At 29.3% G+C, this 13,823-nt stretch overlaps 4 protein-coding genes across 5 annotated transcripts; all 4 read right to left on the reverse strand.

Moving 5' to 3' along the window:
• Positions 1 to 2,192: 2,192 nt before the first annotated feature.
• On the reverse strand, positions 2,193 to 5,519 carry LOC145828846 (ER membrane protein complex subunit 2-A-like). Of its 2 annotated transcripts, none has more exons than XM_082936601.1 (5): positions 5,383 to 5,519; positions 4,352 to 4,601; positions 3,791 to 4,022; positions 3,194 to 3,349; positions 2,193 to 2,715 (listed from the first exon to the last, which is right to left on the reverse strand). In XM_082936601.1, exons 1-5 carry the CDS (start codon positions 5,476 to 5,478, stop codon positions 2,583 to 2,585), a joined length of 867 nt encoding a protein of 288 aa, XP_082792727.1. In that variant the 5' UTR covers positions 5,479 to 5,519; the 3' UTR covers positions 2,193 to 2,582. The 2 variants fall into 2 exon arrangements, with proteins under 2 accessions (XP_082792727.1, XP_082792723.1); XM_082936597.1 differs by having other exon boundaries at positions 2,193 to 2,718.
• A 1,345-nt stretch (positions 5,520 to 6,864) lies between these two features.
• LOC145835025 (SUMO-conjugating enzyme UBC9-like) lies at positions 6,865 to 10,034 on the reverse strand. The gene is made up of 3 exons (XM_082942593.1): positions 9,833 to 10,034; positions 9,007 to 9,114; positions 6,865 to 7,459 (listed from the first exon to the last, which is right to left on the reverse strand). Exons 1-3 carry the CDS (start codon positions 9,946 to 9,948, stop codon positions 7,207 to 7,209), a joined length of 477 nt encoding a protein of 158 aa, XP_082798719.1. The 5' UTR covers positions 9,949 to 10,034; the 3' UTR covers positions 6,865 to 7,206.
• A 797-nt stretch (positions 10,035 to 10,831) lies between these two features.
• On the reverse strand, positions 10,832 to 12,367 carry LOC145833335 (uncharacterized). The gene has a single exon (XM_082940521.1). The coding sequence runs from the start codon at positions 12,354 to 12,356 to the stop codon at positions 11,361 to 11,363; it is 996 nt and encodes a 331-aa protein (XP_082796647.1). The 5' UTR covers positions 12,357 to 12,367; the 3' UTR covers positions 10,832 to 11,360.
• A 157-nt stretch (positions 12,368 to 12,524) lies between these two features.
• LOC145842955 (uncharacterized) lies at positions 12,525 to 13,612 on the reverse strand. Its single transcript, XM_082950432.1, has one exon. The coding sequence runs from the start codon at positions 13,591 to 13,593 to the stop codon at positions 12,760 to 12,762; it is 834 nt and encodes a 277-aa protein (XP_082806558.1). The 5' UTR covers positions 13,594 to 13,612; the 3' UTR covers positions 12,525 to 12,759.
• Positions 13,613 to 13,823: the final 211 nt, after the last annotated feature.

Consider the following 13,823-nt stretch of genomic DNA (forward strand, 5'->3'; position numbering starts at 1 on the left):
TTTGGAGTACAACATTAAAAATACAAAGGCTATTAAATACTTAAAAGTCAAATAAAAACTAATTCAACTTACATTGAATATTTCTTAAGAAGTTTAAATGGCTAAGAATTTATTATTGTTTGATTTTATACTAATACTGTTGTTTGTTAAACTTTTGAAATACTTTTAACACTTTTACCTAGAAAAAATTGTTTCTAATCAAAAAATAATATAATAGTGTTAGTACGTTTACAAAAATTAAACCTGTAAATAAAATTAAAACTTTATACTTTTAATTTATAATAAGCTTATACTTTCAGGGAGTGAAAAGAAACAATGATATCAACAAGAAAATGTATTTCATTTCTATTAATTTGTTGCTTTTTTTCTGGTCGCTTTTATTTCAAAATAAAACTGAACAAATATTTTTAAAACAGAATGAAAAAGATATTATAAAATTTAAACAAATTTTTCGAACTTTGAGCAAAATAAGAACATAATAAAATTATATGAAGATATATTTAGAAAACAATCTAGACTTTTTGAATACACATTGTTTGAAATTGACTGATTGTTAAATTGATAAGATTGTTTGAATATCTACATAGTATCAACAACAATCTAATAAAGAATATTTTAGCAGTAACATTTTGACAAAGTTATATTTTTATCTAACTATAAAGCACCAAATCAAAAATATTAAGATAATTTAATATTAAGTAGATTAAATCAATAACAACAAAATATAATTTTTGTTTATATTCATCTTTTTCCCTTAAAAATGATGAGCCAAGATAAAATATATTTTTCTAATTATTTATAAGCTAAATTAGCTAGAGAGACTAAGAAATTTACAGAAATTATTTCTTACCAAATGCCTTATTATTTTTAATTTATAGTTAAAATATCAACAAAAATAATACTTACAATCAACATTAATTTAAAGCTCAGCATCTTTTTGTTGAGAACAATTTCCGGTCTCACCTATACAATTTATGTTTGTTAAATTGTATAACGTACTTTTGGATTTAACTTGATTACTTACTTACAAATCATTAACTAATAGACCACTTCGAAAAAAAAATTAATAAACGAGATATGCTTTATTGGTGTCAAAAAATATCGTTATTATTTATTTTTTAAAAATAGTTGAAATAAGTTTAAAGTCTTTAGAATTTAAAAGCTATAATTTACTGAGAGTTAGTAAAACACATAATGTTGGTACACAAGTGAAGGAGAAGTTTGTGTAACCAACAGGCGAATAAATGAGTCTATTGGCTGTACGCTGAAGTATGCATCAAAAATGTCTTAAAATATTAATTTGTATCTAAATGGTACTAACTTTGAAGTATGCTTTTTATTTAAAAACTACTTTAAAACAACAAATTGTATCTAGTTTTTGAGATAGCGTTTGTTTTCAGTGCACACATCATGATATAGTTGAACTGAGTTGTTATTATGTCTAAGTTACTGAATTACTAAATTTATCAAAGGAGATAAAACCTTCATATAATAATTGATGTTTTATGTAAACAATATCTTATTTTAATATTTATAAAATTGCTATTTAAAAACGCGTTAAACTCTTTTAAATTTATAAGTTATTTTAAAGTTTGTCATAGTTTGTATATTTAGTGACGTTATCATAATTTCATTTTATTAAAAGATTAAAACTACTTTACATTTGATAATAAAAAATGAAACATTAATTATCTTTTGATAAAATCAACTACTATTTTCAACTATTTATATGAAAGGTAAAATAATATCATAAAACGTGGTATACTTTAGGTATCTATAACATATTGAAATTATGTGTAAAACAAATTTTAGTTAAAATTAAACTGAAACATCAGAATCTTTATTGGACAACACAATCTTAATATAAAATATATAACTAAAAATATATAAAAATACGTTGTATATAGCAGAAAAGCAAATTGAAAACACGCCAAAGTATTGCTAACTTAAAGTATCATTAAAGTTATTTCAAATTTAACTAAACGGTAACAACTAATGTTAAAAGTATTCAAGTACACAAACTCATCGAATCTCAGTAAATAGTTATATATATAAAAACAAGTCTAAAACTAGTGCCAGAAAAAAATTGTATCTTTTTTTACTAAAACTTTATAAGAATTTTTGTTACGAAAATCAAATTAATTAAAAAATAATAATTTTAACAAACTCCTAAAAACGTTTATATAGTTCTAATAAAACGTATGTGTATTTAAAGATAACCTAGACTGTTTAGAAATCTCTAATTCCATAGTATTATTTTTCTAATCAAATTCAGTGCACAATAAATTTACAAAATATTTTGCTGTAAGAAATGAAATGTGTTATAAAATCATAAAAGACGGAAAGTTAGAAATCAAGAAACTTTATTTAGATTGTTAACAGCTCGGATAGAAAAAAAATGTTATAATACTTAAAAAAAACAGTCTTAGAAAAGTTTAATTTATCTAACATTAAATGAAATATTATTAAAATAAAAATATGTAAAAAAAAAATTTACTACCAAAGGCGTAAAAATCAAGTTAGTACCTAAAAGAACTAATTTTTGCACTGAACCCACAACAATTACATATACGAGAAACTATTTACTGCGCGACGTCGCCCTGCAAATTTTTCAGCATCAATTTGGCGCTGGTGACGTATTGACCGCAACACTTCTCTTCAGAGTCTTCGTACTTTTTCAGAATCATCTTGGCCGCCCACACTGCGTGCGTCTTGCTACTGTGTACGAGAATACTTTGAATAGAAAAGATTCTTATGTAACTGACGTTAAAACTTAGATATATGAATACGTTCTTTCAAGAATTTATTTTACAAACTAAGTCTCGGTCAAAGACCTCGTCAGTGCTTAAATAAATCTTATTCAAATAGATATATAGTTAAATCAAAGCTAAAAACATTCGGTATCTTAAAAACTTTCGTTGTGGTCAAAAACAACCTTTACTTATAAATCTTGTAACAATTACTTTTTATGTCAGACAAGAAATTTATTGTTATAGATTATTAAATTGTATTGAGAACTCAAGGGTATAACTGAAAAAAGCCTAGTTTTACTGAAACCCAAAAGACACTAGGAATCCTGAAAATATCCGTAGTATTATTTTGTTATGAAATTTTTAACAAACGCTTTTTTGTTAGGCGATCTATAACTTAGTTTTTGGTGAAAATAATTATAAAGTGTATTTTAACAACCAACTTGTCCTGCTGCTTCTGATTCTTGTGGTTGCTGATATTGTAGCTTGTGTACAGCATGCCGAACAAAGCCCTCATGTTTGTGTTACTGGATAGTTTGACTGCCTGCGAGAAATGCTTCTTCGCTATTTCCATGTTCTCCACTCCACCCATAGTGTATCTAATTATTATCATATTGTTATCTATTTAAATCTAACTAGCTTCTTAATAGCTTTTGCAGGAAAATTTGAAGTTAAATTAAAAAAAATATGATTTTTCGTTATGTACATAACTAATAAAATGATCAATGTAATCTAGTAAAATTATTTGTACTGAAACAAAAACTGTTGATCTTAAAACCTTAACAATAGAAACATTTCAGATAGTACAGTATTTAATTAAGGACTAAAAATACAGTATTTAATCAAAGACTAAAAAATTAAGTTAACTTTAAAGCCCTAATCTGTTAGCATATTGCTTGAAATATAGTCTCAAGCAGGGTACTTTTTTCTGAAAAAAAAAAAATTATGCCAAAATCTTGACTTATTTGTAAACCTTTGTAATGATATTTCGACAGCTACTTAACAACTAATATATTTATGCTATCTTTCCAAACAACCACCTGATTTCGGCGTATCTCTGGTGGTAGAGGTGGTTGAAGGTGTTGATGAGTATGAGCTCCTCGTAGCAGTAAGCGGCCTTGCCGTAGTTCATCGTCTTCAGGTACAGCTGTGCCAGCTCCTGCCACGCCTCGTGGTCCACCATGAAGTACTTCAGGTAGTTGCAAAGCTCCCTGATGGCGTTCCTCGTGTCGCCCTTGCTCTTCCACAGCGCCACCTTGCGTTTGCGCGGTCCTGGAAAGAACATAAATAAACTAAAGTTAGGTTAGGTATATTTTAAATATTGTTCTGTAACAAAACAATTGTGAAAAAAATGTTTTTGCGCTTTTAACAAAATAAAGTAAGTTTCTGGTTAAAATTCAATAGCTCAGTTTAGCAAGATTTGTTTTTGTTTTAGGGCAATGAGATATCGAACTTTTTTTTCAAACTAAAGAAAACAATCAAGACAGATTAAACAGTAGCTGATATTTAGCAAACTTACTTGAAAAAAAAAGAGAAACGTGAAGGGTGCAACTTCATTACAACTTTTTTTTGCTAATTTAAATTTACAAATTCAAACAAACCAGCCAACGTGGGTTCCTTCTTGATCAGGTCGTCGTAAATCTTTCCAGCGTGGTCCAGGTCTCCCATCGCCTCGTACCGCATAGCCTCCAACTTCATCACCCTGGTCGACGAGGGGAAGTTCTTCTTCAGCTTGCGCAGGCACTCGTCCGCGACGTCGAACCTGGACACGTCCAGCGCCGCCGTGCACAGCTGCTCCATGATCAGCCAGATCTCGTCGTTGAACAGCGAGTATGACGTCATTTTGATCACCTGGCGTTTGTTTTGTACTTGTTTGTTTTTATTGTATATAATATTTATCATACTGTTTATTTTTATTGCATTTATTTTTTGTAGACTTTAAACGATTTCCTCCTGCAATGTTATGCTATTATTATTTTTTAGGCGTTAGTTGCTTGTTGAAACTATATTTTTTTTTGTACAGCGAGTAGGAGGTCTTTCTGATCATCTTGTTTTATTTGTGGTGGTAAAACTTACACAACTTCCTGCTGGTTATTGTCGCTGACTTTTTTATTGGCGGTGGTGATTTATATTTTATATGTTTAGTTCAGGTTCATATATGATTTACACATAATATTAAGAGAACTTTGTCTAATAATAATTTGCAATTTTTATAAACTTAATTGACATACTTAAAAACATTCGACTATAAGTATTAAAAAAGTTAGCAAAAAAATAGTTTTGTGCAATTGAAACAATTTTCAGGTGTAGATATTTCAAAAAGTATAGAACACAGCTTTACAAATAAAATTGTTTTAAGTTTAAACTTTATTTAAGCTGAGTTTACAAAAATGAATTTAAATTAATTTAAATCAATAAAAATCGTTTAGAATTAAAGATTAAACAAATCATTTTGCTAAATATATAACTTTATGCTAAGTATTAAACTAAAACAGTAAAAAACGTAAAATGTAGTAAATTTGATATTTTTTACATGCATTAATTTACGTATAGGCTAGTTTGATTTAATTTTTTTTTACAAAATAGAAACTTAAGAATTTGAAAATAAATAGAAACATTTTTTAATGCAAACCTTTTCTCCGATTTCAACAATATCCTTACTCCTGCGAACGTTTGAGTTCCTCCATTCTCTCAAAGTTTTCACCGATTCGTCGTATGAAAGCTCCATTATTTTTACTAATACTACTTCTGTGACATTTATTATTTAGTTATTGTGCAACTTAATTTCAGAAAATTTAGTTAGGTTTCAGTCCATTAAAATTATAAGGGATGAACATTTATTTCATTACATTTTTAGGTTATCCAGTGGTGCATGCAGTTTTTAAAAAAAGAAAATATTTCAACAATGAAAAGTTAAGTTTAAATCAATTAAACTATGTATAACACAAAGTTTGATATGTTTATAAAACAAATACTTAATGTTCATTAAAATAAAAAAGAAACAAACGAAAATAGAGGCTGTCAAATGACGTGTTTTTGTACTTATTCAATTATTTCAAATAATAATGTTGTTAATCTGAGAGAAAAAAATAGCCAAAGTTTTAATACTTCCCAAAGTCACTCAAAAAATTAAGGTTGCGGTAGATAAATGTTTGTTGCATATTTTTAATTTAAGTAAAATCTGCATTTGTGTTTAAAATTTTGCTTACATGCATATTATGTTATAGCAGATGATACTTCTTTAAACTTAATAAATCATTTAAGTAGTTCTGGCTTGAAATATAAAAAAAGTAAAATAAAAGCTAAAACTCATATCAACATTTTAAGATAAAAATTCATGAAAGTTATGTTAAATTTGACCTGAGATAAGAGATTCTCTGATAAAAGATTTGAAAAAATAATCTTAAACAAGATTTATTTATTGTGCTTCGGTTTATTTTTTTTCAAATTAGTCTGATTTAATAACAATTTTAGAGTCAGATAGCCTGAGTATTCTGATGGAAACAGCCGTCAAACAGAAAAAAAAAAACACTGAAACTAATTACAAAAACAAGTTAAAAGAATCAATATAAAGTAAACTAACAATTATCATCACAAAAATAATACATTAAAAGATATATCTATTTATAGCGTAGAACTATTAATATCAACTATACTTCAAAAAAGTTTTTGATAATTAATCATTTAAACATATCAAAGTATTAGCATTGATTAATCAGATTTCGTAATTAACAGTTTTCTAAACAATATTTTTAAAACAGATTAAAGTACATATACAATTTAATGAAACTAAACTAAGTTTAAAAACATTGAAATTAGACAACTACGTAAGATGAATTATTACGTTTTTTTTTTTACTTAGATGAGAATTTTAATAACACTAGCTGAAAAATAAAATCAGAAACTAGGAACTAACGAATTACTGGAACTTGACAACAAAAAGCTTAATTACGAATAAAAATATAAAGTCGATAATTACTTGTTTTCGATAAGCTCATTTAATAAAACAAAACTTGATGCAAACGCCAAATGACTTTTTTGATTTCAAACAGAATATAGAGGTATATAAATATCATACTATAGCTTTAAACTTAAATTTCAAATAGTTCAGAGCATTTTAAACAAAAAAAATTGTCGGAATTTTTTTTTTCAATTGTCTACAACACAAAAAATTACTAGTATTTAACATCGTATGTTTGATTTTTTCATTAACATTACTTTATCATAACTAAAAATTTACTTGAAAAATTTCACAATACAATTCCTAATATGCTAATATAAAAGTTCAGTTTTTTAAATTTTTTATCAATACCACTATTAACATATTCTTTGTTAACAGCATTCTAATGCAATGGCAAAACAGTTCTATTAAACTATTATGCTTTACTAAAGTTCCAGAGCTATAAGTGTTTATGTTTTTAGTTAAATAGTTTTATTCTTATCAACATTTTTCATTCTATTCCACATTTTTCATTCTCATAGCGATGTGCCTGACCCTGTTCTCGTACACCACTCTGGAGTTCAGATAAACCTGCAGCGCCTCCTTCTGAGCCGGTGAATAAACGTTAGGTTCATCCAGCAACATCTGGATGCCCAACAAAACCGTTTTGAGCGTGATGGAAGGTTTCCAGCCTCTTTTTTCGTCCAAGATGGAGAGGCACACGTGACCTGAAGGGTAAACGTTGGGGTGGAACAAAGGAGGGTTGAATCTGCACGTTTTATTTTTAAAAGTTTAGCGAAAAATTAAAATTAAATATTCTACAGCCTGATTTTATATTATAGAATATTGATAGTTTTCTAAACTTACTTAAATTAAAGATTTTAAGTGTTTTTAATGAGAGGAAATGCAGAGATTGAACTTGCAAATTTTGAGTTATTTGACGTTTCAAATTTAGAATTAAATTCAAATCAGTTATTCTAAAGCAGGGTTTCCCAGAGTGAGCCAATTTAGGGGCCATAAGCAGCAAAGGGGCCAAAGGGTGGGTCATGAGCAGTGACGGGGCCACAGATAGTTATGAGATCATAATTTGAAACTTTTACCAGATATTCTGGAGTTGATGAGGAAGAGCAAAAAAAGGTCTTAATGGTTTTTAATGGTAGTTTTGAAACTGATACTAGATATTATGAGAAAATACAAAGAAATTCACGTGGTGTACGACTCGATAACCGAAGGACTAATCTTAGACCTTACTTTTTGAGCGCTTTTTTTATCATTTAATAAACAATATACAGGGTTGCCACTCGTTTTTTCAAAAAATTTTCCAGGTTTTCCAAATTTCTTCCAGGTTTTTAAAGGTACACATTTTTAAGTCTATTTTTAGTTTTAAGTTAATTTCTATATAAAAAACTGTGTTAAACAGTATAAAAACATTAAAAAGATACTGTAAAATTATTTTAAATGTGTTTTTAAATTAAAAAAAATTTTGATGATGACAAAAAAATCTTATTTATATGATAGATTTTTTGTGTCAAATCAAAATTTTACCACTGAAGATCTTAAAATTAATTAAAATTCCAGGTTCTTCCAGGATTTTTGATCAAAATTCTAGGTTTTTCCAGGTTATTTTTGCCTAAATTGTCAAATTCCAGGTTATTCCAGGTTTCCAGGTAAAGTGGCAACCCTGTTTATATGATGGATTTTTTGTGTCAAATCAAAATTTTACCACTGAAGATGTTAAAATTAATTAAAATTCCAGGTTTTTCCAGGATTTTTGATCAAAATTCCAGGTTTTTCCAGGTTTTTTTCAAAATTTCTTAAATTCCAGGTTTTTCCAGGTTATTTTTGCAAAAATTGTCGAATTCCAGGTTATTCCAGGTTTCCAGGTTAAGTGGCAACCCTAAATATATAATCAGAGGGCCATAAGCTGTAAAAAGCGGAGCCACAAGGCCATAATTTGAAACTTACAATAGACATGCTGGGGTTGATGATGAAGAGCAAAAAAAAGTTTTGGGCGTTTTATTACTATTATATTGTGTATTGTGCAAAGTTTTAATGGTAGTTTTTTGAGAAATCTTGTTAAAAGGGGCCATAGCTTTTTAAATTTCCTTAATTTAACCTTTTGAAAAAAGTTTGGGAAACCCTTGTTAGTATAGTTATGTGTTAGAAGATTTAAAAACTTTTTATATACAACCTAATTAAATAAAATATTATATATCAATAAAACACTAAGGTTTTTTTGTGCTTAAAGAGGGGGAATGAAGTTCAACAATACATATTAATACCTTTGATTGCATAAAACTAAATAAATTGTTCAACCTGCAGGTGGGAGGGGTGTGGGGGTAGTCTCTGGTGAAAGTTACGTCCAACTTGTAGTTGCCTCCCTCCCATATAGTGTTCTTCACACCCGGTATCACGCACTTCCAACTGGAAGAAAACTATTGTTTTTATTTAAAACTAAACACATGGAATATTTTTAAGCAAAACTTGAGAATGTATTGCATTGTTTATTTTTTGAAAAAAGAACTACTAAATTCAAACTTAGTGGACATTATAGACTATTTAAATTATTGTATTCAAAAGTTATTTATTTTTAAATAAAAAATAGTAAGTTTAAAATAAACATATTAGCTTCATGTTTGGAAAACAACTCTACATTTGTAAAAAAAAATAATTTAGAAAAGTTTAATACAGTTCAAGTTGTGGAAAAGTTATTGACCTGATTAAGTTCAAACTTTATAACTTGTATCCTATTAAAAAATCTAATCTGTAAAGAAAAAAACATTTTGACTATAATATTTCTTTGTCTAAATTAAAAAATAATAATTTGAAGATTTTTTTGTAGTTTAATGCTTGATGAAAAGCTTAGTTTAGAAAACAATAATTTAGAAGACTTTACCAAAATTCAAAGCTATGGAAGAATTTTTGACTTGATTAACTTAAATTTTACTAGTTTGTTTTTTTAAAAGAAAACCTAACATTTTTAGACAAAAAAAATTTCAAAAACAATATTTTTCTACCTAGTTTTATGTTTATTTAGTGTTTCTAAACTCAAAAAAGATAGACTTTGACAAATATTTCTATATTCAAGACAAAATAGATGATCAAATTTATGAACTAGATTAATAAACTTGATATTTTATACCTGAATAGGTCCAGTGAGCCGTTGTATGTCTTTCTTGGACGGGCTACAAACCCGTGGGGGTGGTCCTTCCGCCACATTTTCCTTTCTTGGGCCAGGCGTTGCTCGGCTATGCTCATAATTTCATTTGATGTAAACCACTTAAGCGTATTAAAATAGACCACTGCTTCAACAATTTCAAAAGTAAGGTCAATCGTTTTTCATAGCACTCTGTTAAAAATTGCTATGTTTTCTATTTAAGTAATTAGTTATTTACAAAGTCAGTTGCAAAATTTTAATATATAGGTACAATTTAAATTTTAGTTATGCAAGAATTTTCAACTAGATTAATTTCAATTGATGTATAAAAATATTAATTCCAATAATTTATTACAAATTTGAGGTTCACATATCTGTAAAATCTGAAAATAAAAAAAGATTTCAAAATAAATATTAGTTACCTATTAATATTTCAGCTTAGAACATTACTTTCAGTTGGAAATACTATAGCCTATATTAAGAAAAACAAAGATCATAAAAAGACTTTTTTCTTAAAAAGTGTTTTTTAAATGTTGATTTTTTGAATAATTTTTTCAATTAATACTCAAAATGTCAACCTTTATGCTTTTGAGAACAATAAATGCAGTAAGAGTTTATATAAGATGAATTAACTTAAAACTCTTTTTTTGAAAAAACACTTTGATTGTATTTTAACAAACCACACTGTTTAAAAAATTAAAACAACGTTTCAACTTATAAAAAGCTGTAATTAAAATATATTTAAAATATCAACATTATAAAAATCAATGTGTAAAAAACATCAAAAATAAAATCACATACATTCATATATCAATCTTATAAAAAATAAGTTTTCAAAATGAGTCACAGAAACTTCTTTAGTTTTAAAGTCTGAAAATTTAACCACAGCTACTTACAATTCAATTCAAATTGTGCAAACCAAATATGAGTTAAAATCTTTAACAAATTTTCAAGTATAATTAGCTTAATTTAGAATTTACAAAATTTTATCTTGTTTAATGCTATTTATTAACCTTAAAAACTGTTTATACATCTACAAAATGAGTATAAAACATCACTTGTGAAAAAGCTAATTATTTAATAGTAAGTTAGTAATCAAGTACACTAACTTGAAACAGTACTATACACAATTTTCTTTTTTATGTTGAAAAATTCTAAATGATTCAAAATAAGTGTACTAAATTTACTTCATCTTGCAAAAATTTCTCAGTATTAATTTTTAAACACCTTATTATTACTACCTTATCGCCCATTTCTTTAACTTCCTGACACAAGTGATACCAAATTAATATCTTTATCGAATAAAAAATTACAGAAAATCGAGCAAGTACTGCAGAACACGAATGCATGCTATATAAGTTTCACTAAAAACTGTCAATTTAGCAAACTAACAAAAACATATTCAAGCCAATCGACTATACGTTAAAACAACCAGTGTTTCTTCTAATACAACCCTTCCTGCTCAGCAACCACAGAATTAAAACTTATTTACAAAATCACAAAAAAATGTCACTCAAAAGCAATCTGCGTCATCATATACAATCAGGTCCCTGGTCTCTCCGGCGTTCTTTCCGTTTTCGTTCCTGTCCACGTTCATGGAAAGCTGCTTCCATTTTTTCTTTGCCACTGCCAGCAGGGGCTGGTTCCTGGCAATCATCACCTTCAGCCTCCAGTCCCCGATCGGCATCTCATTCATGTCCTTGATGGACTTTTCTGCTGCCTCGAATGTGTCGTATGATATGAAGCCGCTGACTCCTTTTGGTGAAGGCTTCAGCTTTGCGTCTATGATATTTCCAAACTTTGAAAACTTTTCCTCAAGCTGCTTGTGGGTTATTTCTGCCGGCCAGTACACGTATATGGTGTTGCCAGTTCTTTTGGGGCCACAGCCCCTCGAGTTGAATCCTGAAAACTTGTTGAAAAACTTCTTCTTGAACCTCTGAGTGTTGTCTGCCCTGTCCCCAGCAGCATCTGAAACAACTGGAGGACTCGGCAGGGAGTCTGATGAGGGCTGTGGAGTCAGAGAAACTGATGCAGATCTCTGCTTGTCTATGGGTGGGGCGTCTCCAGATCCATCATCTGGAACAATTGGTCTGATGACTCTTTTTGGGGTATCGCTGTTCAATCTCTTCTTTGCCCTGGAACTTGGCTTGAAAGTTGTCTTTTTTTCTTCACCCAGTTTCAGCAAGCCGGCAGCAAGAAGCTTCTTAGCTGCTTCCGTGTTGGCAGCAGCTTGCTTGTGGGTGGTGGAGACTTTGCTGAGTATGTCTCTGTTGTTTCTCATGGTGGAGACCATGGCAAAGGCTTGCATGGCGCCTGAAGAGGGCATTTTCTTGACTTGGTTGGGTGTGTTCAAGTTGCTGGATGACTGCTTCTGCTGCATTTCCAACTTGGCCTTTTTCCTGTTGACCACCTGCAGCCTGGCTTCCTGCACTTCCTTTTTGACCTTCCTCAGCACTTTAAACTGGTCCAGGAGCATTTTCTCCTCATCTGTGTATTTTGAAGGTGCCATTTGATTTTCCTTTTTATATAAATCTGAAATAATCAATTTTTGTCAACTAGTTTTTTGGAGAATGACTTATGAAAAGTGTTAACTATTACAAAACTTTAAATTGCTATAAACTTGTAAACATTATCTATTTATTGTTTTTGTAAAACTTCTATTGCTGCATTTTTTAAACAATGTAACTGTAAATAATTCAAACTATTAGATTGACTAACTCGTGAAAAATAGTAACAGAAATTTTTATAAAAATTTAGCTACATAATAATTAAAACAAAATTATTATTATGCAGTTCAGAGTTTAAGTAACAAATTTAATTAGAAAGTTGTATAAAAACAAACTGAGTTAAAAACAAAGCATTTATGATGTTTTTATAAAACATTATTTGTTTTAGTATATATTGTTTCATTATTAAACATTGTTTAGTTCAACTTTGAGCTGCTTGATTTTCAAGAACCAGTCAGAGTTTATTTTATCTTCCTCCCTCCTAAACTTATCAGACACAATGCTCTTGAAATCCCTGCTCATAAAATCAACAAAATCCTTTGCCTTCAAAAGTGCTTCTTCATCTTCTTTTTTCTTTCTTCTGACAGCTTCAATGCGACTCAAAGACTGGTCTGCGCTTATCTTCACTGAAGAATGGCCAAATATTGCCAGCTCGTGATTAGTTTCTCTCTGCTTGTAATTGCTTTCAATAGGTTTTAATTTTGTCTTGAAACTAGATGGCACAAACTCATCATTGTCTGAAAAGTTCTCAATCTTGCTTATTTGCTGGTGACGGGAAATCTGGCTTTTTATGTCAGCGTCCTTGCTCTTGTCAATGACCTTGTCCAGCAGCTGTTCCTCAGTGATGTCAGACTTAGTCTTGTTGGCAGACTCCAGAGCCCTTCTCACCCTGATCTTGGCCTGCTCAGCGGGAGTCATCTTTGAAAAACCCGGCTCAATGTCAAAAACATCCATCATAGTTCCTGTCTTTTTACCAAACACAGCATCAGAAGTCTTTTTAACCTGATGGGACTTTTTGTGGGTCTTGTGGGACTTTCTGTGGTGTCTATCACGGCTGTCCCGGCTGCTTACTGAGGAGCTTCTTGATCTCCTTCTGCTCCTCCTGTCCTTCTTTCTTCTTTTGTGGTCTCTTGACCTTTCAGAGCTGCTGGATCTTGATCTCCTCCTGCTTCTTTTGGAGTGTTTCCTACTGGACCTGCTGCTACTGTAGTAGTCATCAGAGCTGGAGTGATAACCCATTTTGTATTTATTATGTAATTTTTTTACTGCAAAGATTATTAGACCATAGTAAAAATACAAAAATAAATATTGTTGTTGACATATTATTAATTAAAGTCATATTTAAGTAACACCTGAATTCACAACCAGTATTTATTTAAAAAAATTAATATTTATTCAAAAAAAATGTATTTATAACCTGTGAGGCTTTTTGTGAATAAAAATTAAATTTTTAAAAAAGCTATTTCTTA

This window comes from Thalia democratica, chromosome 1 (assembly GCF_965202585.1).
Source record: "Thalia democratica chromosome 1, ktThaDemo2.hap1.1, whole genome shotgun sequence".
NCBI classification, from domain to species: domain Eukaryota; kingdom Metazoa; phylum Chordata; class Thaliacea; order Salpida; family Salpidae; genus Thalia; species Thalia democratica.

What these genes read in the sequence shown, in the direction of transcription:
- LOC145828846 (XM_082936597.1), bottom strand. Translation starts at nt 5,478, where the DNA reads ATGGAGCTTTCATACGACGAATCGGTGAAAACTTTGAGAGAATGGAGG. An exon ending in GAAGGAACCCACGTTGGCTG is followed by an intron (nt 4,023 to 4,351) that starts GTTTGTTTGAAT and finishes TGTTCTTTCCAG; the next exon opens with GACCGCGCAAACGCAAGGTG. An exon ending in AATCAGAAGCAGCAGGACAA is followed by an intron (nt 2,719 to 3,193) that starts GTTGGTTGTTAA and finishes TCTCGTACACAG; the next exon opens with TAGCAAGACGCACGCAGTGT.
- LOC145835025 (XM_082942593.1), bottom strand. Translation starts at nt 9,948, where the DNA reads ATGAGCATAGCCGAGCAACGCCTGGCCCAAGAAAGGAAAATGTGGCGG. An exon ending in GGCTCACTGGACCTATTCAG is followed by an intron (nt 9,115 to 9,832) that starts GTATAAAATATC and finishes GTTTTCTTCCAG; the next exon opens with TTGGAAGTGCGTGATACCGG. An exon ending in CACACCCCTCCCACCTGCAG is followed by an intron (nt 7,460 to 9,006) that starts GTTGAACAATTT and finishes TAAAACGTGCAG; the next exon opens with ATTCAACCCTCCTTTGTTCC.
- LOC145833335 (XM_082940521.1), bottom strand. Translation starts at nt 12,356, where the DNA reads ATGGCACCTTCAAAATACACAGATGAGGAGAAAATGCTCCTGGACCAG.
- LOC145842955 (XM_082950432.1), bottom strand. Translation starts at nt 13,593, where the DNA reads ATGGGTTATCACTCCAGCTCTGATGACTACTACAGTAGCAGCAGGTCC.